A 27,437-nucleotide genomic window follows, 5' to 3' on the forward strand; every position below is an offset into this window, starting at 1 on the left:
GAACAGTTGTTTCGGTCTATAGACAACAGTTCGAAGTTTTTCCATAGACGGACCTGTTCCGTTTGACTGTTCCGATAAATACGCCTCACCCCTAAACTAATATTCTAATACTGAATAAATTGATAGAGTTTTATCCACTGAAGTAGGAAACCTAGGTCTATGGTTTTAACTTACCAAAACATTGAAAGGTCGAATTATAATCAGTTTACTGAATTTACAAGCTATCAAAATCGTGTCTACCGTGCTTTGTATTACGAATTACGAGAAAATATTATCAACGGAATGTAATGATTAAAATTGGTTAGTTTGATATTAAAACAATTTTCTTATTTGTTCAGAATACGTTTTAATCACGAAAACACCTGCAACGCCGCAGTAGTTTAGTGCAGCATGGTATGTGTTTCAAATATTTATTTCGACCCATTCCTGGAATATGGATAACTGTAACAGTAGTCTAAAAATAAAAGTGATATCATTCATCTTGTTTTACCTTACTCTGTTTGAATTAGCTTTAGATAAAGTATAAATGTAGATAATAAAATAATGCTTTACGTGCCGGTTAAAATATTGCACATTGTACATTGAAAAAATTGTTAGCCTTAACATATTTAGTTCCGTTGGTTCTTTAGCACTCCGGTGGCACTTTTGTAGTTGTATTTTGACATTTATTAAGTCTGCCTGAAAAAAGGGGCTCTTAATTTAGTGCTTCTGAAGTACTCAGTACATTAGTGCATATTCAGTCTTAAAATTGCTTACAATATTTAATTTTCTTTTTTATAATATAATTTTCAATTTTAAATCTACAACTAAATTCTCAAATATTTAACTTTCTGGTTTGTAAATTACTTTTTCTAGGCCAGTGATAATAACATGGCAGGTGCAAGCAAAACTGCCTTACCACCAGGCAGTGATGATGGCAACAGTGTTTTTTCTATGATGTACACATTTCTCAAAAAGGTAAGTTTTACAAATCTTCATATAGTTTATAAAATAATATGTAGTTGTCAAACCGTGTGGTAAATGTTAATTATGTGCATGTATCATACAATTTTCATTCAAACCACTTAGCACATTCTTATTCATATTAGAAATGGGATAATGATGTACATACATATCTGATTAAGGTAGCATTGATGGACATTTTTTTATATCTTATTGCTCCATTGCTATTATTATTAAAAGCAAACTGTAGAGTGACTATAAATCTTCTAGTAGTCACTGTAACCCACATTGATTTATTTTGGACAAAATTTTGCTAGAACTTTCTTAGGTGTACTTATTCATCTCAGTACTATTTTTGCATAAAGTTTCCACACTATGAATATATTTTATAATTTAGAGATACTGGCAAATAAATTCAAATAAAATTAAATGAAAACACCTCAAACCCCCAATAACACTAACTATTTTGCAGATTTTTGTGTTGAATTTAATCAATCACGTATTGAAATATATGTACTTAAAACAGGGTAGTTAGATTTTAATTTTATCATTCATTTTGAGGACTTTTTGGCGGGAACGCGAGGAGTGAAGTTGTGTGATTTGTTTTATTTTGTCTATTTAGTGTTTCTTCAGGTTTAAACGTGTAATAACGGTGGTTTATTAATAGTTTAATATCTGTGAAAGTGCACAAATGTGGGAAAATGAAACAAAGCTGCTGGACGTAACTTCTCGGGTTCCTCCAAAAAGTCCACTGAAAAAATCTCAGTAAATGACCACCATTTTACTGCGATTATATTTCATCCCATATCATCTCATTTCATTAAATTTCATCCCAGTTGATTAATGTCTCAAATTAATCATCTTCATTTCATTTCACTCCATATTATCATTTTTCATAAAATTAAGAATATAAAGTAAAATAAGACATGACTTAAAGGTCTTAGTTACCAGGTCATAAAATCTCTTAAAAAAAATCATTCATTTTGATTACTTATTCTTATCTTTGTTAAACAATAATAAAAGTAATGTGTTCTGCAACAACTGGTGCAGGCTACAATTTTCCCTAGTTTTACAGATACTATACAGCAATATTTTTTTTTTATTTAATGTGTAATACATACATGATATTATTATGACATTTACTACTATTTAAGAGGCAAAATTTCAAACAGGCCCTCAAGATGAGTAATCTCTTAATTACATAAAATATTATGATAGGTACTTAAAATAACATTTAGTGACTAAGGTTACATACATACTCACATTTAATATTTAACTGCAGTGCATTGTACTAATAGAGCTTTATGAGTCATGTGTGACCTCCAAATAAGTGATCTGAAAAATAAGATTGGCTTATTCTTTTATTTGTGCTTTAGTCTTTTATTCCAATATTTTATGTTAATACTTTGTTACTCTGCATGTTTTTTTTTCTATGTCGTCAACACCAAGGCTTATGTATCTTTTACAATTTTTTCCCTACCTATTTGCTGGTAGACTTTTCTAGCTACGCCAGGGCGGGTAGGTGAGCTCATGGGTTCAACCTGAGAGAGTTTGTTAAGTTTGTTAAGACTAGCCCTAACAAGACCAGCATTTCGCAGAATCTATCACTGCCATCTTTTGTAATAGATATAGCCAATGAGAGATCTTCTAATCTGACATAAATTATGATTATCCACATAAGTTATCCCTTGTTTCAATTCTTTTATGTTTACTAAAATAATTTTACCATTCTGAAAAGTCATTAACTAAGATTTAGTTGTGCCCCTTAAGCTAGTGGCCACTAGATAGCACCCCACATTTAGCTTCTCTTAGAGCTAGTTCAAATGATTAGCAGCTTGTTAACAATTTTTAAAAATTATCTCCCTTCTGACAGTGGCTCTCAAACTAATTTAATTTTAATAATTAATAAAATAATTAAATAAAATTGATTTTACAAAATTCTTGTGTTTCGAAAAGTATGACGTCTTAAAAACGTTTTCGTGTGTATAGCCTTTTCACACTTCCATTGCTTGACTGAAAGCTCTGAGACTTATTTATAGTCGTTGTAAAGCAGACTTCATGCAGATATTGCCCCGATTCAAAGGCGTAACCGGTATTCATAGAATAAAAATCGATTATATCTGAGCATGATTAGTAAATCCGGTATTCTTGGTATCGGTAGCTTAGCGGTAGGCAGCGGCTTGGCTCTGCCCCTGGCATTGCTGAAGTCCATGGGCAACGGTAACCACTCACCATCAGGTGGGCCGTATGCTCGTCTGCCTACAAGGGCAATAAAAAAAAAAAAGTCTTTGTGGAAGTACTGACGCACGCAGTACTCGTATTATGACAGTTGTACCAACAATTATGAGGAGCCTTTGAAAAGGGAACCTAGTCTTTCACACTATTATGTATCTCTGTTGGATTGTAAGTAATTTTCTTCAATCCCTTTTGCAACACTATAAAACCAATTGAGAGCTAGATCCGATAACTCAAGTTTGATGGGGTAATTAATAAGCTTCAGGGACCACTTCATACCATGTAACAAATTAATTTTCAGCGCAATAGATTTCTAATATATAGTTTGCCCAAGAGTTATGTCAAGAGTTTTTTTATTAAATGAGGTGGTTATAAAGTACAGTACCGTCGTTGTGACTAAATGGGCAAAGTATTGGAATCTTTAGAAAAAGCGAAATGAAAACAACGAATATATTAAACCTAAACAGGTTCGTCGTACTTTATTTCGGAGTCGTTAACTACTGAATGATTTTTGAGCACAAGGCTAACTGGAATGTGTAGCGCACTACCTAACATTCGTATTCAATGACGTAAGCGTTCCTATCAGACAGTAACTACATCATGATGTAGGCAACTAACGAACGATTCATTGCATGTTAATTTAAAAAAAGTGACATCATGCACGCTAAATGTATTCCCATAGGACAGGAAATAACTAATGTCAGGTAGGCCACGTAATATAATAGTTTGCCTGAACTTTTTTTTGTTGTCATCCCTGATGTCAATAATAATAATAATAATAACCGAGGCACCAGTCAAATCTATATCATAATATACAAAAGCCGTATGTATATACTAGTTTGGAGTCTTCATTGACACGCAGAAACCCGTGATTAATAGTAAAATTTCTTCATTCGCTAAAGTTAATAATATATTAAACAGAATATAAGATATAAGAAGTCAAGTGAGTTAACACCATTACCCTTGGCTGAAACTTCTCATGTACACACTGTTCAATTATTTACATTTCTTGAATGGGTGAACCAGCTCACAGTCAACCTGGTTTTAAGTGGTTACCTGGACCCTTAGATATCAACAACGTAAATGCCACGTTGAGTCTCAGTTCTATAGAACTGCCGTTGTACTATAGTACAACGGCTGCGCCAGTCTTCAAACTGGAATGCATTACTACGCTACGCTATGCTATGCGGCAGAAATAGGCAGAGTGATGGTAACTACCCGTGCGGGTCCACAAGATAGGGCATCTTGTGAAACCATACGGGTAGGGCGGGCACCACAAGTATTACTGAAACTATAATTTTTGCAGGTTTTCATTATTAGTACTAGAGGTTATTCCTTCATTGTAGAAGTCATTCGTAAACATGTTTTAGACGTGTACGTATTTCATTATAAAAAGTAGTGCCTGCCTTCGGGATTCCAACAACGGCATTTTTTTTCCTGCCTAATCGTTGGTAGCCTAAGGGGCTATTCCAACTTCGCGCGGACTCGTAGGTGAGCTCACGGGCTCAACCTGAGAGAATTGCTAACGTTAGCCCTAGTGAGAGCAGTGTTTCGCTGAATCTACTACCGGATCGGATTCGCGACCCACTGAGAAGATCCGGCGAGAAACTCAGTGGGTAACGGCACAGTTGCATCGTCTCCGATACGAATGCACCGGGTGTCTTATTCATTAGGCCATGACATCTTCTAAATACATGAAATATGACTTTCTGTTTCATCTGTGCATCATGCACTAAATAACTAGTCAGGTCATAAGTATTGTCACACAGTAAAAAGTTTTCTTTTAGAATGCTGGCCACAAAAAAGTTTATTGAATTCGAATTTCGAATTGTTCATGAAAATAAAAATGTATACTTTTAGAATTTTACTCGTTTTTTAAATATGGAGTGGACGCTTAAAGAAGACCGTGTTGCAGTTATTGCGTTGCATCGTTGCGGTTACGCGCCAATTCAAATTTTTAACATACTGAAAATTTTGAATATAACCAAAAGATTCGTTTATCGTACCATCAAACGATACAATGAAGACTCTAGTGTAGATGACAGGTCAAGAAGTGGTCGCCCTCGGTCTGTTAGGACTCCAGCAGTGATAAAAGCTGTGAAGGCGCGAATTCAAAGAAATCCCAAACGTAAGCAGAAACTGTTGGCCCTTCAGATGGGGTTAAGCAGAACCACGGTGAAAAGGGTGTTAAATGAAGACTTAGGGCTTCGGGCATATGGAAGAAAAACAGGACATCGTTTGAACGCTCGTCTATTAGACCTGAGACTGAAGAGATGCCGCGCTTTGTTGAAGCGGTACGCGGGAAAAAAATATCGGGAAATTCTTTTTTCGGATGAAAAAATTCTTACCATAGAAGAGAGTTACAACAAACAAAATGATAAGGTGTACGCACACAGTAGTGAAGAAGCGAGCAACCGTATTCCACGTGTCCAACGAGGTCATTTTCCATCCTCGCTCATGGTATGGTTGGGAGTTTCTTATTGGGGCTTAACAGAGGTACATTTTTGTGAGAAAGATGTAAAAACGAATGCAGTTGTGTATCAAAATACAGTCCTGACGAACCTTGTGGAACCTGTTTCTCATACCATGTTCAATAACAGGCACTGGGTATTCCAACAAGATTCGGCGCCAGCTCATAGAGCGAAGAGCACACAAGACTGGCTGGCGGCGCGTGAAATCGACTTTATCCGGCACGAAGACTGGCCCTCCTCCAGTCCAGATCTGAATCCGTTAGATTACAAGATATGGCAACACTTGGAGGAAAAGGCGTGCTCAAAGCTCATCCCAATTTGGAGTCACTCAAGACATCCTTGATTAAGGCAGCCGCCGATATTGACATGGACCTCGTTCGTGCTGCGATAGACGACTGGCCGCGCAGATTGAAGGCCTGTATTCAAAATCACGGAGGTCATTTTGAATAAACTTTAGTGTCATTAAGAATCTATGTTTTGTTAAGTTCATTTTGGTATATGAATGGTTACATAATGAATAAACTTGTTTCAATTATTTTACATTAAACATGTGACAGAATTTATGACCTGACTAGGTATATCTGTGCATACTTCACACACAGTGCCTCGGTACAGTATATGCATAATACACACTGTACCGATACACATATTTAGAACAATTAACATATTTATCAAACAATTATCACTGTTTAAATAGAACCACTGATAACTAGCTATTAATGCGTTTCATCTACTTCTATTATTACCTACGTAATTTTTTTTTGGGATTACGATTTTTTTTTCATATCTTTATTTAAGGAGATTATTCACCTAGTGAATATGTCACTCCATTGTACAACAAAGGAGAGTAACAAAAAATTATATAAAAAAAATAAAGGAAACTGTTATCGTATCTGAAGGCCCACCAACACTATTTTATAAAGTGACTTAGCCATTTTGGATTCCGGAAAGGCTAATACGTAATTTAAACCTCCAACTTGTCGAAAATCTGTATATTTTGCAAAGAATTGTTGTCTCAAATCATCATCCCGCGCACACTCCATCATAATGTGAAAAGCATCTTCCACTACATCACAAACTGAACACTTGGGATCAGGAGCCTTCCCCATTAAATGAGCAAATTGAGTGAGATTTGCCCGGAACGAAGTCTGAAAACAGTCACTAGGGTAGTTCTATTAAGGTTACAGATTACGATTTTAAGAATAATTTAATTTCGCAGGTGTCGATTGTAGGAGCTGTGTACTTAGTAGGTTATATGCAATGGAGCGTTGCGTGGCTTATTGGGCCCGTTATATTGTCGGTGATGCGCGATCAATGGCGCAAGGAGAACGAATACAAACGCAACATCGCAAAGGTCGCTGCACTGTCTTCTGAAAAAGATGTGATACTAGCGAGACTTGACGACTTGCCTTCATGGGTGCGTTCTATTCAAACAAGAGACAATTAATTTTTTTTTATTTGTATTTAATCGTATGTAAGTCTATCTTATATTGTATTTATTTTTCACATGTGTATATAAGTATGTATATATTTTATGTAAGTTTATTACACCGTCGAGTTTGCTAATTCCTCTCCCTGCAAGACTGCCTGGAAGAGATCGCTTTCAGCGATAAGGCCGCTAAATTATGTCACCGTCTATTAATTGTTTTATATGCTTACTCTACATGTGGTGTTAAATAAAGAGTTATATTATTATTATTAATATATATTTATCTCTTGAATGCAACAAATAAAATACGTTGTATTGTTCAATAGGTATTCTTCCCGGACGTCGAACGAGCCGAATGGTTGAACAGGGTAAATACAATAATGTAAGCTTACCACTCGAGATTAAGGTTCAGAATCAATTATTCAATCAAATAAATTGCTGCCTTTATCTAGAATTCTAATAACTCGCTCCTAACTGATACATCTATGGCAGATACTCCTACAAGTCTGGCCGAATGTGAACAGCTACGCAAAGACTTTATTGAAAGACTTGATCGAACCGGCTGTCGCGGAGAGCCTGGCCAATTACAAACTCAGCGGATTTAAATTTGAACGTATGATTCTCGGTACCATTGTGAGTATATTGAATATTGCGATTGACGTTCCGTCTTAAATAAGCATAAAAACGATCAGGATTAATTAATTTGTGAAAATAAATTTTCCGTTTCAAGGGCGTGACAACAGTCTCGTTATTTTATTAGAATTTAGTAAATACGTTTACTATCAATAACGACTGATAGAGGGACTTATCTTATTAAATAGATATTACAATGCTATTTGGACTTCAACCTCATGTTTCAAAGGAACTGGTTTTTTTTTTTTTGCTTAGATGGGTGGACGATCTCACAGCCCACCTGGTGTTAAGTGGTTACTAGAGCCCATAGACATCTACAACGTACATGCGCCACCCACCTTGAGATACAAGTTCTAAGATCTCAAATATAGTTACAACGTCTTCCCTACCCTTCAAACCGAAACGCATTACTGCTTCACGGCAGAAATAGGCAGAGTGGTGGTACCTACTCGCGCGGACTCACAAGAGGTCCTACCACCAGTAATTACGCAAATTATAATTTTGCGGGTTTGATTTTTATTACACGATGTTATTCCTTCACCGTGGAAGTCAATCGTGAACATTTGTTGAGTACATATTTCATTACAAAAATTGGTACCCGCCTGAGATTCGAACACAGCGCTTTAACACGAATGCACCGTCTTATCCTTCAGGCCACGACGACTTCAATTTATTACGTCACGGCGGCCCAAGATATTGTTTGTTCATTATTTCATTTGACTGTATATAGACGTGTGAACAAATTTTCGGTTTACCTGCTGTTAAGTGTCTACTAGAATCTATAGACAATAAAATGTGAACGCACAATTTATGCGCACAATATATCCCGATTGCGAAAATAAAACATTTTAATGGCACGACAATTTACAAATAAAATTGCAACTAAAGAAGAAAGTTACTTTAATGTGATCATTAATAAAACAGTTTTATAGGTGTAATAAAGTTTAATCTCGTTAATATTATTGTTCTCAGGCGCCGCGGGTTGGTGGCGTCAAGGTTTATGATAAGAATCTCTCGAGGAATGAAATCATCATGGACATAGACTTATTGTAAGTCTCTGTAATGTTTTTTTTATTGCTTGGATGGGTGGACGAGCTCACAGTCCACCTGGTGTTAAGTGGTTGCTGGAGCCCATAGCCATAGCCCCTACAACGTAAATGCGCCACCCACCTTGAGATATAAGTTATAAAGTCTCAATATAGTTACAACGGCTGCCCCGCCCTTCAAACCGAAACGCATTACTGCTTCACGGCAGAAATACCTACCCGCGCGGATTCACAAGAGGTCCTACCAACAGTAAGTATCCTACATTAGTTTTTTATTCTAGATAGTTAAAAGTCTCGACTCATCGAAGAGATTAAGTAGTGGTTCAAGGTACGTTATCTATTTTCGGAGCACCCACATAACACCAGATGGGCAATGAGATCTCCCAACTAGAGCACTAAATAAACTCAGTGCAACTATATTTAAAGTAAACTGGATGATTTAATTCAACAAATATACAATCTATGAACAGTAATGCGGGAGCTGTTTGGAATCATTGCATTTACTATTGTTTTAAATACGGGCAGCTGCTATCAGTCACTCATTAGATGAAAGTTATGCACGTTGACGTTTATAAGCTAAGGATGCGAGGTGATTAGAATACAATAGACAATTGCACATCAACAATCAACCCAATAAAAATAATTGTTCAAGGGAATGGTAGAGTTAAATTAAAACAATTTAACAAACACATTTTTCGTGAGATCGCTTACTGAAAAAGCGTCTGCCTTCATTACAAATAAAAAAGAAAAAAAAGATGATGAGGTGACCAAGAAATTGTTCTGTTGAGGATTATGGCGAACAAATCTAATATTCAATTTTTTAAGTTGCAAGACTTGAAACTCGAACTATGTAGTTCTTACATTTCAGTTATTCTAATTAAGTTCGTCTATTGTGAGCAACGTTACTAATTAACAGTCGGCTGAATGACACGCCAGGTCTCGGCGGCTCGCGATTCCAATGAGGTATTAGAAGTACTCCCAAAGCAGCTGCCCTTACGCTATTACCCCCAATGGCGTTTGGACAGTTGTTAGCAAAACTCCCCTTCCAATTGAACCTTCTAGTTCGCTTATTCATCCGGTTTTTGAGACGAGGTCTCTGAACCAGCTACGATCATTCCATCAAAAAAAAAAGCCAACTACTTAATACTACAATATATAATTTAACTTGTTACAGCTACGCCGGCGATTGCGACATCTCATTCGTACTTCAACGCATTCGCGGAGGAATCAAAGATCTCCAAGTAAGTTTGGTCGCATGTAATCTTTTTTTTTCAGAAGACCGAAATGACTTATACCTAAACATCATTCATCATTATCCTGCCCTTCTCCCAGCTACCTGGGGTCGGCGCAACATGCTTTCTCCTTCCATACTCTTCTATCATATACCATTTCTTCGCTCACTCCCCTTTTACCCATATCGTCTTTCACGCAATCCATCTATTTCTTCTTAGGTCTACTTCTTCCTCTATATCCTTCCACATTCATAGTTAACATTTTCTTACCAACCTCATTTTCATCTCGTCTCATCACATGTCCATACCATCCCAAACGCGCACTTCTCAACTTCTCTGTCACAGGTGCCACTTTCAGACTTCCTCTAACATATTCATTCCGTATTCTATCCATTCTTGTTACTTCACACATCCATCGGAACATTCGTATCTCTGCTGCATGCAATCGCCTTTCATCACTTATACCTAAACGTTTATCGTAAATTAATGTACTAATGTTCGTGTAAATGTAATTAAACGTGCATCGAACTCGCGAACGTTGCTTCGCTGTTCAGAAGTTTATTTTTGTTCCGATTTATAAGTTTTGGGATAACGACGAAGGAAAGATTTTCCATCGAGCGAGTGATATTGCTCGGTAGACCGATGGCCCGAATGTTTTTTTTTCCTCCTACCTATGCTGATAGCCTTGAGAGGCTATTTCTTCTTCGCTCTAACGTGTAGGTGAGCTCACGGGGTTCAAACTGGAGTATTACTAACACTGGCCCTAGCAAGAACAGTGCTTCGCAGAATCTACCATCATATCGGAAACTCCAATCCCTACAATCCCGCTTTTGCAGGTTAGCCGTTGGAGCTCCGTGGTTCGTGAGGAACGTTGACCTACACGACGACCTGGGCCTCGAATCAGTCCAGAAATACATGAAGTCAGCGTCGGAACGGTACTTCGATAAGCTATGCGTCATGATAATCGCCTTATCGTTGCCGCCGCTGACTACTCCCCGAATCCTGATCATGCAGGAGCCAGTCACCGTCGACGCCCTAGACACGTCCTTACGGATCCATCAGATCCAATAACCTTTGCATTAGACGTATTCAGCGCTAACACTAGGAGTAGGCTTAGGAACCCCGGTAACCGTACTCGTCGAAATCGACAAAGAGGTCGACGTGCAACCTAACCCATGCATCAGCCCGCTGAGTTTCTCGCCGGATCTTCTCAGTGGGTCGCGATTCCGATCCGGTAGTAGATTCATTCGCGAAGCAATTGCTCTTGAGTTGTTAGGTCTCCTTCGGAGGCGCTCGGGCAGTTGTTAGCAAATCCCACCCCTCCTGGCTGAGCCTTTGCTCGCCCACATGTCCTGGTGAAACTGGAAAGGCCTCCGGGCCACAAGTAATCTATCAATCATAAAAAAAAAAAAAAAAAATCGGAAACGCGACCCACTGAGAATATCTGGCGAGAAACTCAGTGGGCTGTGTCTGTGGGCTAATTCGCTCGTCGAGCCCTTCGTCGCAAGCGATGGGTTCGAGGAGGGCGGTGACCGGTGCCTGTGGTACCTAAGATCACCGTTAATGGACCGGGAGGATCCGTAATGACTTATTTTTGGGCGACGTCGACTATTTACCATTCTGTCTACAGGATCGGGTATGACCCGAATGTTGTTGTTCGGAACTGATATAATATAACAAGCTTATCTTGAAAATGTCGTAAGCGAGATTCAGGCATCTGCCAAATATATTGTGTTCTGTGATGGTTACCCGCCACAAACTCAAGACCTGAGAGCAGTATATAAATAAAAATGACTTATGGATACTCGCTATGACTTTTGGCTACCGATAAAGTGCGCGCTTTTAAAACCGAAACATCGGAAATCTCGGTTCGAGTAGGTAACACAAATCGATTTTGTAAGTCGTGTGTACGTAACGTAAAATTGGCGTGCCATCAACTAGCAACTTGTTAGATATTTGTGTGTTTATGGGAAAGCTAATTACGAAATAGTATATTTTGTTTTACCTTTAGTCTTCGTCTCCCTGGGGTCAAGTGTAATTAGTATAAACATAACGATGAATTAGTTTCAAAGATTAAAAGGTCGATTTCATTGAAATTAAAATTAAAACGCGGAATTTGTTTCAATAATAATGACCTACAATTTCCCCGTAGTAACATATCGATAGAAGAAAGTTATTTAATTACTACAACAATTTCAAAGTTATATAGAATATGGCATCGTGACTTAAAGCAACAAATTAAAGAAGGTACAAAAATTTCAGATGTAAATTAGATACTGAAATTTTTAAATTAAACTTGTTTTTTTTTCACGTGACACAGTCAGCTTCAAACAACGTATACAAAAAGTGTCACGGTAGACTGCTCTTTGGAATCTGTTCTTGGCGTTTCGTGTGTTTAAAAAGGATGAAATTTCTGCATTTTTAAACTTGAAAATGTCTTTGTTCCTTAAACCAACCGAAAATATCTATAAACGTGTGTGGAAGGTTTTTCGACATATCTTCCACCGAGCGAATGTAATTGCTCAGTAGACGGATGGTCCCAATATTGTTGTTCGAAACTTGTATATATTCAAGCTTATCTTGAAAACCTTGTGTTCTATGATGGCTACTGCCACAACGTGAAAAAACACTTTTACACAGTTTTATGACAGTTCATAGTTTTTTAACGTAAACATATGAAGCTATAAAATATATAAATAGTATTGGGGTTTAAGACACGAATCATTGAAGACTATTTTATTTTCATATTATTTTTGCCAAAATTAAATGGGGTTCGTCGAACCCCAATACATAGCAAAACATTGAAGACTATTTTATTTTCATTTTATTTTTGAGAAATTATACTTAAATAACCCTTATTCACTGAATCTCGTTTTAATCGTCATCATCTTGCACATTTACTTGGAATTGGCGCATAGTCAACAAGGTTCAACATATTAGGTACACGAAGCTATTTTAATGATAATTAAAATGCAAATGCAAATTGTCATTTTATTTAAATACACCCTGGCTGACATTATCTATCTAAATTCAACTTCTATTATCTGTTTATATTTTCAGATTCACGGCATGGTACGTGTTGTAATGAAACCTCTGATCTCTAAAATACCGTTAGTCGGAGGACTACAGATCTTCTTTTTGAACAACCCCTCAATCGACTTCAATCTCGTTGGCGCAGCTGACATACTAGATATGCCAGGCTTTAGGTAACTATAACTGTTGTAAAATAATATCAAAAAGAACTAAATCTAAATGTTATGTTCTGAATGTTTTCAAATAAAAGATCACAATTCTCTGCTTTAAAATAGATTAAGTTAATTTCAACTATTTTTTTAGTGATATACTTCGTCGATGCATCGTGGAGCAAGTGTCCAAAATGATGGTGCTGCCTAACAAGCTTTCGATCAAACTAAGCGATGAGATTCCAACGGTTGATCTGCGCATGCCTGAGCCGGAGGTAAATATAAACTTTAAAACAACGATGGTACTGCCTTGAAATCGAATTTTGTTTCCGAAATTTTTTTTAATAGATTCATAGGTGTTTTTTTTTGAGTTAGAGGGTTCCGAAATTTTTTGACAATATTAAGCGTTTTGTTTTTGAAACCAAATTGATTATTTTGCCGTTTTAATAGAATATTTGACTGAAATAACTTTTCGTGACATAGTAATGTACCAAATAAAATAACATCTCTGTCCCAACTTACAGTAACTGTAATGCGTGAATGCCTCGCAGCAGAAAGGATAGAGTTTGGGGCTAACCGTACTCGCGTACGAGTATGCGAACTTCAGCATCATGTCATTTCTTCTTTTATCCTTTTCCAAAAATCCTGTATATCTTATCTGTATGCTATTAACTTACGTTGGCAGCCTTATAGCCTCTAACCCAGGGGTTCCTAAACTTTTTTGTCTACTGCCCACTTTGAGAATAAATTATTTTTAGCGCCCCCATTTTTTCACCTACTTAAAAACTACTATAGCGAGAGCTTAGTCGGTGTCTAAAGGTTCTTCCTAGATGAAATTACAAATCGTCTCCCAAGCCTCTACACAACGCCCCCATTTTTTTTCTGGGTCTGTTACCGCCCCCCTTTAGGACTGTAGCGCCCACAAGGGGGCGTTATCGCCCACTTTGAGAAAGGCTGCTCTAACCCGATATAAGGTTGAAGATATTTATAAATTCTGAACACTAATAAGAAATACTGAAGTAAAAGCCCAGTTTTGAACCAGCACTTGATGTGAAACATGTAGGTAACGAGTTTTAGGTCACTTGAGACATTCGGTGTAAATTCGTTCTTCAGTTTCTGTTTCAAACGAGGCTTAAAAACAACAGTGCGATAGTCCTGGGTGTGTCCCTGGCAATACTGAAAAGTTCATATGAGCGTCGGTGAATATTCATCGCCCAGGGACCGTATGCTTCATTATTATCTTCGAAAAATAAATCCATTAAATGTTTCCAGGGTGTACTTCGCATACATTTGGTTCAAGCTCAGAATCTCATGAAGAAAGATGTTTCTATGCTAGGTAAGGGTCAAATGCACTCATTAAAATCCCATAATAACTGTCTAAATACATAAATAGACCTAGAATATACAGAAAAGCTGCCGAAGTTGGAGACGCGCGGAGAATAATTTTAGAACGAGTAGTCTGAGAACAGTCTTCAAACTAGACGTAACGTTCAGAAATGATGATACCGATTCTGAAGAAGAAGGTTTCCAAAGTGGATTTATCTATCTACGTTCAGCAATAAAACAAAACATATATACGTGTTAGTTTTAGAACGTATCAAATTAAGTACTATTTTTTTTCCTACTTAAGCTGAGAGCCTTGAGAGGCTATATCAGCGTAACCTTAACTAGTAGGTGAGCTCACGGGGCTCAAACCTGACGACGTTGCTAACACGAAGCCTAGCAAGAGCCGTGCTTCGCAGAATCTACCACCGGATCGGAAACGCGACCCACTGAGAAGATCCGGCGGGAAACTCAGTGGACTGTGTCTGAGGGTTAATTTACTCGTCGAGCCCTTCGTCGCAAACGACGGGTTCGACGAGAACGGTGACCGGTGCTTGAAGTACCTAGAAGCACCGTTAGTGGATCGAGAGGATCCGAAATGACGTGTTTGGGGCGACGTCGACTGCTTTCCATTCTGTCCGCAGGATCGGGAATGTAGTTACCGGCGGCCACGACGAGAGCGTTCTCGTGTCGTGCCATTTTATCGAAGTGCCGAAATTTTGTTTTGTTTACAGGAAAAGGCAAGTCAGATCCGTATGCAGTTATAACTGTGGGCGCCCAGCAATGGAAAACGAAGCACATTGATAACAACGTGAACCCGCGATGGGACTTCTGGTGTGAGGTGAGGATGACATTACAATTTTGCTTAGATTACATTGCACTGACACTTTTAATATTCAACAAAAGTTGATGACGAAGAGTTGAATGAACTCTCATATTGTAACGCTGTAAGTCCGTGCCGTCTGATTTACAACTATCTCGAAGAAAACGTATCGTTTATGTAACTACTAACTTAATTGGTATTTAGTTTTAAAAAATAGGCTTATTGATCGTAGTTAATGAATCCTTTGCCTAATAATATTTGTCGATCAGACTTTTTTTTTTAAATTAAGCTTTTAGTTCGTTAATTATTACTTACACTTGGCTTGATACAGTGCACCAATTTTTTTTTATTTCATTAAATTTGATTACGAGTAGTTTGTTTTGGGATATAATTGGTGAGTTGAATTTGTTTTAATTATAAAGTATTTGTTGATTTGTAAAGTTGTATGTCGTTCGTACGAAAAGTTGGAATGGAATGAGATCCTCTTTTAAAATATACCATACTCAACAACGAAACTGCATTTGAAGACACAAGTATGAGTTCCAATTATCAGCATGTTGTTCCACATAGCATGTTCGCCATTTCGGTTGCAATCAATTCGTTCATACCACGTACAACTTCAAGCTTATTAAAAATAAGCTGATTATAAGTCAAACTTATTAAAAATAAGCTTGACGCTGAGCTTGAATAAGCGCGGACGCCTCATAACGTGTCTCCATGATTTGAAGACGAAAAACGTTTTTTGCGCTTATTTGATATTATTGATTAATAAGCATGTTTTCTTTAACAAAATTAAGTTTCACATCAAAATATGTTTAAATTAAAAAGTTTTAAAGTTAATGTGATTTTTTTTTGGAAGTTATTCAGTTTTCACGTTAATTGTCAATTATCAAAATAATAAAGCCTATGTTGTCATGATTGGTTCGTTTTAAGTCTGCAAATCACTATGAATGTGACTGGCCAATAAACTAAATTCTAAATTTATCACATAGGTACGAGCTACTTATGTGTATAATATATATTAATACAGCGTTTTACAATATACCTACATTTAACAAAGATTTGGCTTGATTTTATTTGAAATGAGCATGCTTTTTTTGGTCCCGTCCGTTTCATGTTAAACGCTAACAAGGGACTTTAGTAAGTACGTAGATGTAAATAAGATTTTGTTTTCCTTACCTCGTATGTGAACCTCGGATCGTGCGCGTTTCACACAAAGGCGCGTATAATGCAATCCCTCGGTCAGATGTTGGATATAGAGGTGTTCGACAAGGACGAAGGCAACGACGACGACAAGCTCGGCAAGTAAGTGGACCGGTCGCGGAGTGTAGGGACGGTGGGGGGCCGCGGACGCGCCGACGACGCGGACGGTACGAACGCTTTGCGCATGCCTCGCTGCTACAGACGCACTCTGGTTTAAGGGCGCACGTCTGAGAATTACAATGTACGTCGCGTGCTCTAACACTACCGTCGATCAACCCGCTGAGTTTCTCGCCGGATCTTCTCAGCGGGTCGCGATTCCGATCCGGTACTAGATTCATTCGCGAAGCAGCTGCTCTTTGAGTTGTTAGGTCTTCTTCGGAGGCGCTCGGGCGGCTGTTAGCAAATCCCACCCCTCCTGGCTGATCCTTTGCTCGCCCACCTGTCCTAGTGAAACTGGAAAGGCCTCCGGGCCACCAGTAATCCTTCAGTAATAAAAAATACGTTGTAATTCGATGACTTAACCCATCACTAGCATAACGGTAATGACTCGGACGAAATTGGAGTATAGAATTAGATTTTATTTATATATGCATGTTCAACATCTCTAGCCGTGTTCATCTCTGATTTCGTCTCATTTGCTTTGTTTATCATAATGTAGATGTGTTTGTAATTAAGCTACAAATGAAGGTAAGTTACGTTTTTAATTTGAATTATTATAATTCCTAGTCTTAACCAATAATAACTATACATTTCTTTCTTTTTCAATCTTCTTTATTTATGGATCAATAATATTATATATAGTAATAATGTTGAGATATTTGTAAAAGAAAAGATATAAATTGGCGTAAGTGGGGTTTTATTATTTCTAAAACTGCACAAATAAACGATCACACCCCTAAAACGGATAGTGGCAAGGTAACTAATGTTTTGAAATTGTGATGTTTGTCCTAAGGCGATAATAAGTTCAAAGAAGAGTCAATCGCTGCAGTGCGAGCTGTGGGACTGGGACCCTGGGATGGGCATTCAGAACGATGATTACCTCGGCAGGTCCGTCTCAGCCGCTAAATGTGCTTCCTCGCACTAGCGACATCCAGCGTACTTTTGTTTATTTTTCAGTGGTTTCATTGTTTTGGTTCTTATTATCACTGTTTTAGATAAATTTATCGTATTTATTAAATTGCTTTTCAAACTTACTTGATGATAAGAATCACGATTTTTTTTTTATATTTCTTTGGTTTAACTTGAATGTTGAGTGGGTTTTGTACCATATTTCCGTGATTGATATTGCTGGTTTGTTCAAATGTTTATTTACGGTATCGCGCCTATTCAAATTTTTTACTATTGTTAGTGCTGTTATAAATATAATATCTACGACGCAGTATATAAATACACTAACACATATCAAAAGGGTATAAATAATATTTTTAACAAAGAATACACAATTATGCAAATACACTGAACTAAAATATGATAATAACGGATTAACTTTTGTCTATGTGTCGTATGGTTATAACAATGTGTGTGTATGTGTGTGTAATATGGTGGGTTGTGACAGTCAGTACTTCGACGCAGCACTACCGTCGCTGTAATCAAGATATACGACTGGGACAGAGCTGGGAGAGACGAAAATCTGGGCAGGTCGGTCGTCGACCATACAGCACTACCAACAGCTGTTGTATATACCACTGTATACTAATAGTATTGTGATCGTTGCAAGTCGTACATGGAATGTCCACCGCAGCACTGTAGCTTAAGATCGTCACTCTCCGCTTTGTGTTAACACCAAAGCCACTCGAAAGTTCTATTCTATATTCGTTCATATCCTTTATTTTGTCTTGATGCTCTTGAAAATAATAACTCACTTAGTATAAACTCATAAAATCATCTAGCCCTTACCACACTAAATACGACCGGAATAATGCGTTACGGTGTTGTAGTTTAATTTGGCTCATACTTCACGACCGATAGCGCCCTCTGTTTGACATCAATCCTCGAAAAATAAACCTTATTGGCAAGTCGGGCGGGAGTGGGAGGGTTAAGATGTAATGCAATTTCAGTTCTATCCATACAGTGTATTTTCTTGTTACCTCGAACATTTTACACCATAAAATCCATATCAACAACTGCCATGTTTTTATATTTTTTAAGAATTAAGAAACTTGTAGGGCTTTGAAAATTGGCAATTACAATACCTGTATTTTCAGTCTATATTGCATTAGTCCTTTCCAGATTTCTTCTAGTAAGTCTAAGAAGGAGACAGAAACGGAATTTTTGTATATAATATCATATGTGTTATACATTTTAAACAATTCTTGGTACTCTTGTTTCCCATTGGCACTTCTTTCCACGAGCTATGTTTCGTTTGTCATTGGGAGACCGAATACGTAATGAAGTCATTCGGGCGAAAACCACGGTGAATGATATAGCTCGCAGTCAGTAAGCTGAAGTGGCAGTGGGCTGGTCACATATGTCGCAGAACCGATAACCGTTGGGGTAGACGTGTTCTGGAGTGGAGAGCGTGAACCGGCAAACGTAGTGCAGGACGCCCTCCTGCTAGATAGAGCGACGACCTGGGCACGGTAGCTGGCAATGATTGAATGCGTAGAACCGAAGATCGGGTTCAGTGGTGAGCTTTGGGGGAGACCTATGTCCAGCAGTGGATTACCGTAGACTGATGATGATGGTGATTGTTTTCCATTCAGCTAGAACAGGATTGTCCAGCCTAGAGATATTTATGGGCAAACAAACATGTCATTGGCGAACATTTTTAATTGCAGTTTTATTGAAACAATTGCTTTAATTATAATTTCAACTCCCTCTTCATGGCGACAGGAATTTTTATGACGCGTTCTACCTGATACATAAATCGGTTTTTCAATTTATTTTATAAAGAAGATGACTTAACATCGGCAACATATAACGCAAATTTTCATTTTTACATTGTTATTAAATCTTGAAAGATATATTCATTGGAGCCATATACAATAGTCCACCTTCTTGTTCTGTCGGAGGCAGCATGGTTCATTTCACTCGACTTACACGAAAAAAAGTAATGAGGTTAATGTTTTTTTGCCTTTTAAAATTCAGACATTAATAAAGTTCAAACGGTAACTAAAATACTAACACTAACACATAGATTACACAGTAATCGAGCTTTTGGCTTTTGAATTAGAAAAAAAATAACGGCGCAGCTAAGATTACATCGTCATAAAATGTATTCAGTATTTGGCGAACATAATAACACATTCATAAGCACAATTCAAACTAACCGACCTAATATACAGCCAAATAAGAAAATTTATATCGTTTATTATTTACAGGTGTTCATTGGACATATCTCAAGTAGTTCGATTTGGCCGCTTGGACACTGTAAGTGTATAGAGAATGAGGTTGTTGTAACGAAAAATAGGATATTTTAATTCTAGACTTATATTTAAAAAAATATATATTTCATTATTTGAAAGTAAATAATGAAATATATATATTTTTTTATATATTTATAATTATAGATAAACATCTAAAACAGACTCTCAAATAAATCTATAGTCGCGATTCTAATTCAATTTACTTTGTGTACTCGCAGTGGCAGACCTTGCAACAAGCGAAGCACGGTAAAGTCCAACTGAGATTATCTTGGCATCGTTTATCCACGGATGTAACTGAGTTAAGTCGAGTAAGTTTTCAATAATGATCTATATTCTTGATAATAAATATCATTAGTTCATATAAATAATAATATTAATGCTTTATCTTAGGCACTGACGGAAACTCTCCTTATCAAGACGGGAGATTTGAGCTCAGCAGTACTCTCTGTTTACATAGACTCGTGTAAGAAGCTACCGGTAAGTTGTGAATCGAAAAATAATATTCACAAAATTTATAAGGCAGTTCTTAGATTATCCCAAAAATATTTTATTCACTGTTTAGTTCTAATTGTTTCTTATTTTCTCCCCAAAAAAAAGATAACAAAAGATAGACAAGAATAATAAAATAAATGATTAACTTATTTAATTTTCCGTTAATGTTAATCATGTGTTGTTTAATTTTAGAACGCCCGTGTGCAATCCCGTCCGGACCCTTACCTGATGGTGACGGTTGGCAAAAAAACCGAAAACACCGCCGTGCAACTGCGAACCGATGATCCCGTGTATGAGATCGGATATTCTTTCCTCGTCCAGAACCCTGAAATCGACACGCTTGACGTCAAAGTATGTACAAGAAAGTGTAGTACAAGAAAAAGAAAATAAATTATGTACTTAGTGGTCTCTGACTATGTCACGGGTTCCGGATGTAATTCATTTTGTAGCGGCATCTATCGGAGCATAATGTGAACCTGCCAAAAATACATAACCTTTAAGATAGGCGCTGTAGAATGTGTAACTGACCGTCTGGTCGCTGACAGTTTTAAGTTATACATGCAAAAGTTTGAAACATTTATATTCTGAAAGTGACTACTTGCTAGCTTTTAATGGCTTAATTTCACGAGTCTTGCTCGCGCCAACGATCTTCGTAAAACTATTTTATTCAAATAAAAAATAACTTCTTTACATGTTGTTGTTCATGTGCAACCATTAGTACGCATGTAAATACAAGAAATGGATGTGATGTCCATGGTCACAGCAAAACATGACCAGACTTCACTACATTCTAATAAAACTAAAAACTCGTGATTTTTTATTGATTATTTAATAACAACTTTACTTTTCCAGGTTCTCGACCAGAAAACTGGAAGCCAACTCGGTCAATTGTTCTATAGCATCTCCGCTTTGCTTAAAGAAAAAGATCTGACGATGCTGACTCAGCCGCTGATGTTGCAGAAATCTGGGCCCGAGTCCAAAATCATACTGTCCTTACAATTGAGGGTATGTATTTTATTCCACACATTAAAATAAAAAACAGCTGACTTGCAAGGGAAGTAAAATTTTAACATATAAAAATCTAGCATTATATTAGTCAGGTTTGATTATGCTTGTTGATGGCGAAATGATTTGGTTGTACCAATTAATATTTACAAATCAGATTTCCATCGAAACTAGAATTCAATTGTTATTACATATCAGCAGTTGACTACGTAAAAAATTCTCCCTCAGATTCTCAAAGAAGCCATAAAAGAGGTCGATATTGACGAAGAGAGTTTGGAAGCGGCGGTCGCGGAGCCGAGCCCCCCCACCCCGAGCCCCTCCGTGTCGTCGGCGGCCACCGACACCACGGACGGCGGCGCCTCGCACCCGCGCCCGCAGTCCGCCGCGCCCGCCGACTCGCTGCCTGCACAACCTGGTACTATTTACTTTACTTCCATAAAATTATCAGTTTTTTTTTTCTACCTAAGCTGATAGCCTTGAGAGGCTATATCAGCGTCGCCTTAACTAGTACGTGAGTTCACGGGGCTCAAACCTGACGACGTTGCTAACACGAACCCTAGCAAGAGCCGTGCTTCGCAGAATCTATCACCGGATCGGAAACGCGACCCACTGAGAAGATCCGGCGAGAAACTCAGTGGGCTAAATAATTAGGATTTCCTATAACCAAAAACAACATTGTTATTTATTCCTTGGTAGACCATCACTTTTATTTTATTTTATTTTTTTGCTTAGTTGGGTGGACGTGCTCACAGCCCACCTGGTGTTAAGTGGTTACAGGAGCCCATAGACATCTACAACGAAAATACCGCTACCCACCTTGAGATATGAGTTCAATGGTCTGAGTATAGTTACAACTAGTCACTTCACATAAAATGAACTTATTTACATTTTACACTAATAATGCAGACTTAAAATAAGACGTTTTATAACTTATTATACGATAGTACTCGATAGTGATTTATGTAATGTAAGAAAATAGATGCGAAAAATATAAATAATGATTTTAAATGTAACAAAAAATCGATTTTTTTTTGATTAAATTTTGTAATAAAACAAATAATTAAAAAAAATACGGTGCCGTTGTAAAACATATAGTATATATTTAGAGCTTGTATCATCTATGAGAAAATTATTTTTTATTGTATAGTAGACCAACCTTTTACCTCCACTGATTAGTTGTTTTATGTAATGACGTTTCGTTTTATAGCTTCATCAGGTGATACTGAATTAAAGAATATTGAAGATTCTGTACAAGACGACGCCTCGCAGAGATCCGTGCCAGAGGAAATAATTGATAAAGAAGTCGGTGAGTCATAATATGAATCAAGATATCAATTAGCTATTGATGGAATGAATGGACCTACATATCTTAGGATCTAATAATATTACTTAAAATATATAGATATAAATCTCATTATGCTCAAAAAAAATATATTAATATACCTTCAAAGATACACTTTAATATCAAAACTTAAAATATTCATGGTCATGATGATCCTGGCCTGGACCTAATTTCTTAACCGAGCCTACTCATCTGAGTACATCACAGAAATAATATCTTGATTTATTTCTGTGGAGTACATACTAATATTATTGCATTATCATTGGTCTTTCATACGTGTGTTTGAAGTTGGTGAAAATTGCGTTGATAGATTCCTTTACATAGATGAGCTTACGTCAGCGGTCGGGGAACCGGGGTAAATTGCCCCAAATGGGATAAAATGAAATTTTGGGGGTTAAAAATGAAACTTTTGTGAGTAAAAAGTATATATTTAAGTGAAACTTCTTTAGAATCGTTGTGATTTCAAACGCGATGAAACGAAACGAAACGAAACAAAACGAAAAAAAAATTTTTTTTTTTTTTTTCAAAATTATCAAGGGCTATAACATGAAAATGCTAAAAATAAGTGATGTCGTTTTTTTTTGTTCTTCGAAATGGGGTAATACCAACTTACACAAAAATATTTTGGAGTAATAATTTAAAAAGTTCCCTGACCGCTGGCTTACGTGATCCCGGCGGTGATGATAACCTGATACAGAAAGGGTGTCGCATCTGTCGGTCAAAAAAATGATATCGCCTTTGCTTTCATTGCGGGTTTAAGAAATATGAAACTTTTCTTTAGGTGATTAGCGCTTATTAAATAAATATTCTTCGTTTTTCGTATATGCTAAGGTTTTAACTGATTCTTTTTACCTTGGAAACGGTTTACTATACAGTGCTAAAATTCTAATACTATTTAAAATTCATATAATATGTAGTATATGTTAACCTATCAACAGGCTTCAGAAATACTTAAGGTCCAGTGAAAAGTTATTAATAAAAGTCTAAAATTATACATTCAGTAATGCTACAGTAGCTGACAGCGCTATTTTATACTTTTTTACAGATTCTCCTCAAGAGAACCAACCTCCATCTGGACGCGACTCTCCAAAACTCATCCACAGGACTTCGTCATTAACTACGTTAGTATTTTGTAAATTTTCGATATCTATTCCAGTTATCAACTTAGCTAGTAACGTTACATATCATTCCTCATAACCTAATATTTTTGGATTAATATTATGGACGATTTTTTTTTTGTGTATTCAATATTATTCACAATATATTATGTTTTACACATTTTCTCTCAGTAATATCAGTTTCGTAATTTGCAAAGTATGAATTTAATTTTAATATTTAACAAAATCCCACTGTACGCCTAGATCGAAATTTCAACAATATATTCCCTTGCAGTTCCGCTGGGGAAGCCGGTCTGGGCCGCATATTACTCTCTCTGCGCTATAGTATGCAGAATCAAACATTATATATTGTTGTTCACAAGATAATGTGAGTATCTTTTTTTAAATATGATTACTGTTCTATCATACTTTACAACATAGTGTATTATCAGTTATTAAGTTGATTCCACTTGTTTAACTGAAGCAGAGTGTCAGGATACATGTGTGCTAAGCCAAGCCTAAATACAATGTAAGCAACTTGATTTTGTTTTCTATGTGTATTTCCTAAATATGTATATATTATATTAAACAAACCTAACATCGATTTTTTCTAGAGGGTAACGATAACCTGGCCTCGAGGGAAAGGTACTCTTATGACGAGCCAGGCAAGAAAGTCAGCTTTGTACATCAGTAGTTTTCGAGTACCGAGCATTTTATTGAAAAAACTAATGGCAGTGCCTAGAATTTTTTCCACAATATGATTTTTTTAGATTGAAGAACAAAATTTTAGAATTTTAGAGATTTTTTTTAGATTGTAATACTGTTATGGGTTCCTCCTATTCAGACAAAGAATAATTGTGTGGACAAAATATGTTAAGAATATAGTATATCGAGGACTCGCAATTTTTTAATTATATACATATAATATGGTATTATTCATTATCGGAGCCCTTAGACACATCTACAACGTAAATGCCGCCATCCATCTTGAGACATGAGTTTGTAAGGTCTCACTTTTAACAGCTCTTTTAATTTAATGTTTAGAACGTGAAGACGATTATGTAAATACACTCGTAAATATAATAATAAAGAAAAACTATATCGCCCACTAATTGACATTTTTATATTTTAGGAATATCCCGCTGAAAGATCCTACAAATGTGCCCGATCCGTACGTTAAATTGTATCTACTGCCGGGTAGAACTAAAGATTCAAAACGCAAGACAGTGGTGAGTTAAAGGAAAATATGATAACTTTTTTTATATTTTTATTTACACTAATGAAATTAATATTTTATATTGTTAATCATCATTTTTATTTTTGAGTGTTAAAATTAGTGTGTTAAGTCTGCTATGGAAGGACGCGGGAACCCACCACTAGTAATTTTCCCAAGAAAACCTTTACGTATGAATGAGCTCTAATAAGTGAATGGAGGAACATAGTCCTAACAAAAGTGCTCAGTAAAGGTCACGACCTTCAGAACTGAGGAATACGATGCACGAAGGAGGCTACAAGAACTGAATACATTACTTTATGCTATTCAGTAATTTCAAAGATTGTCTCAAGCACACCAATAAATTTTAGCTTTAGGTTAATGAATGTTTATATTTACTTTAGAAAATTCAAATCTATTCATTTTACGACATGTACTGTTATATATACCATTGTGCTCTTAATTCAGGTGGTAAAAGACAGCTGTATGCCGGAATATGACGAACAATTCGAATGGGTGATTCCATTAGCTGAGCTTCACTCCAGGCAAGTCGAAGTCACTGTTGCCACCCACAAGGGATTCCTGGCTGGCAGTCCGGTCATTGGACAGGTAAAGAATTCTTACTTATTTTATCATCAACGTGGTTATATAATGAAAAATAAATTTGTTTATTTATTAATTTAAATTTTATTTATATATTAATTTAAATAAATTTATTTATTTTCCCAGTATCTAAATGCATTCAATTGTTTCAGGTTGTAGTCCATCTAAATCAGTACGATTTCCGTGAAGCTAAAACCCTGTGGTTCGATCTTATGCCTGAAACATCCCCTAGAGATTAAGAGATGCAATTTCGAAGTTTGATGTACTTATGAATCTATTAAATATTAATAACACTACACGAATATAATCTAATAAGTACTATTGTAACTTCAACTCGGATCTGACGTGCAAATCAATTTCTATATATTGATCTGAATATGTTATAAGTTTAATGGCTTTAAACGATTCACTCATAAAACTCTCAAACACTAATAAAATAACGAAAATTGGGTCATTATGCCATGTAAAAAAAAATTGTGGGCTTATGGCCCAATCGTAAGTTTAAAATAATAATTATAAAACATGCTTTGCCATATCTAACTAGCCTGCAAGCTTATAAAGCTTTTTAAAAATTCAAGTAATGGAAGCATAATGATTACAATCACGTAATATTATGATAATTGTCACAACCAACCCAGAATCCATTTACTGTTTGTTAAAAGTGAAAAAAAAATTAAATTTAATAAAACCACAAAAATAACTAATTATGATAAATTTTATGTGTTTCGGAATTCAAACTTCATATTATGAATTTGTAGAATTTTATTGTCTGTGTTACTATTACGTATTTTGTCATTGTTAAAGCATTAAAATGTTTAAGATTTGTTAAAAATTCAGTAAATGTGGTAAGTGCACTTTTTTATTTAATCAACATAAAAGTAAAATAAGCAAGAAATCTGATGAAAATACTAGTTGTATGAGCATTATTTCTTATGCATTTATTTTTTGCTATATACTTTATACGCTTTAAATGTTTACTTTAATAAAGGTATCTGTTAAAAAAAATGTTTTTACTTTAAATATGTTCCTGAAATGTTACATATTATGTCATTTTATAGTCCCAAGATCCCAGGGCCACCAGACGTCACGTATTTTCTGACTAAGAACGCATGCCTACCTGCTAGTTTGCTTAGGCAGCCAATTTTCAGGTATCAGGTAATCAAGGTACATAAAAACATTACGTACCTCACGATTCTCAAAGCTGATTTTTACGTACATTTTAGGCAATATTCTTAAAAATAAGTTGTCAATACTCCCGGAAACTTTCCGTCGGCCGAATTGCTTTGCAGACGCTTTAAAGCTCCCAAAATAATTACGTAACTTCACGTAAATTCTGATGCTCTATTTTTATATATGTCCACCAGACAACCTTAAAAACTCTTCGGAAAGACAGACCGATCCAAGGAGCTAATCATCCCCTAAATTCAATTTTAATACCTCTGTAGGTAAAAGCGCGAGGGCATTATCCACGCGCATGAGACTGAGTGAGACATGTATTAGGATATATTGACTTCTCTATCTCTCTCTTACAGTTGACTCATATTAATTAATTATTCCTTTCAATAGAATTAAAAATTTACTTGATGGAAATAAGGAAACTACTGGTGTTGTTAGTACGTCGCCATGCATCTAAATAGATTGGTAGTTTTTTTTTTTTTTTTTTATTGCTTAGATGTGTAGACGCGCTCACAGCCCACCTGATGTTAAGTGGTTACTGGAGCCCGTAGACATCTACAACGTAAATGCGCCACACACCTTGAGATATAGTTCTAAGGTCTCAGTATAGTCACAACGGCTGCCC

At 36.4% G+C, this 27,437-nt stretch overlaps 2 protein-coding genes across 7 annotated transcripts in view; both read left to right on the forward strand.

The window, feature by feature from the left end:
* Nucleotides 1-26,641, forward strand: LOC101738602 (extended synaptotagmin-1). 6 transcript variants are annotated; one of them, XM_038015855.2, is made up of 24 exons: nt 1-393; nt 856-957; nt 6,868-7,065; nt 7,404-7,445; nt 7,570-7,710; nt 8,683-8,759; nt 9,931-9,997; nt 13,049-13,194; nt 13,325-13,445; nt 14,443-14,506; nt 15,228-15,334; nt 16,536-16,621; nt 19,840-19,888; nt 20,103-20,192; nt 20,275-20,361; nt 20,569-20,727; nt 21,229-21,381; nt 21,610-21,796; nt 22,589-22,687; nt 23,769-23,844; nt 24,116-24,208; nt 24,953-25,049; nt 25,502-25,642; nt 25,789-26,641. In XM_038015855.2, exons 1-24 carry the CDS (start codon nt 391-393, stop codon nt 25,873-25,875), a joined length of 2,472 nt encoding a protein of 823 aa, XP_037871783.1. In that variant the 5' UTR covers nt 1-390; the 3' UTR covers nt 25,876-26,641. The 6 variants fall into 6 exon arrangements, with proteins under 6 accessions (XP_037871783.1, XP_037871782.1, XP_037871784.1 ...); XM_038015854.2 differs by lacking the exon at nt 16,536-16,621 and adding an exon at nt 17,472-17,566; XM_038015856.2 differs by lacking the exon at nt 16,536-16,621 and adding an exon at nt 17,472-17,566 and having other exon boundaries at nt 90-300.
* The window catches only part of LOC101743353 (TAR DNA-binding protein 43), a 490,523-nt gene that overhangs the window by 32,613 nt on the left and 430,473 nt on the right, over nt 1-27,437 (forward strand). The window lies entirely within an intron of this gene.

The sequence above is a fragment of the Bombyx mori genome, chromosome 15, assembly GCF_030269925.1.
Source record: "Bombyx mori chromosome 15, ASM3026992v2".
Classification (NCBI taxonomy): domain Eukaryota; kingdom Metazoa; phylum Arthropoda; class Insecta; order Lepidoptera; family Bombycidae; genus Bombyx; species Bombyx mori.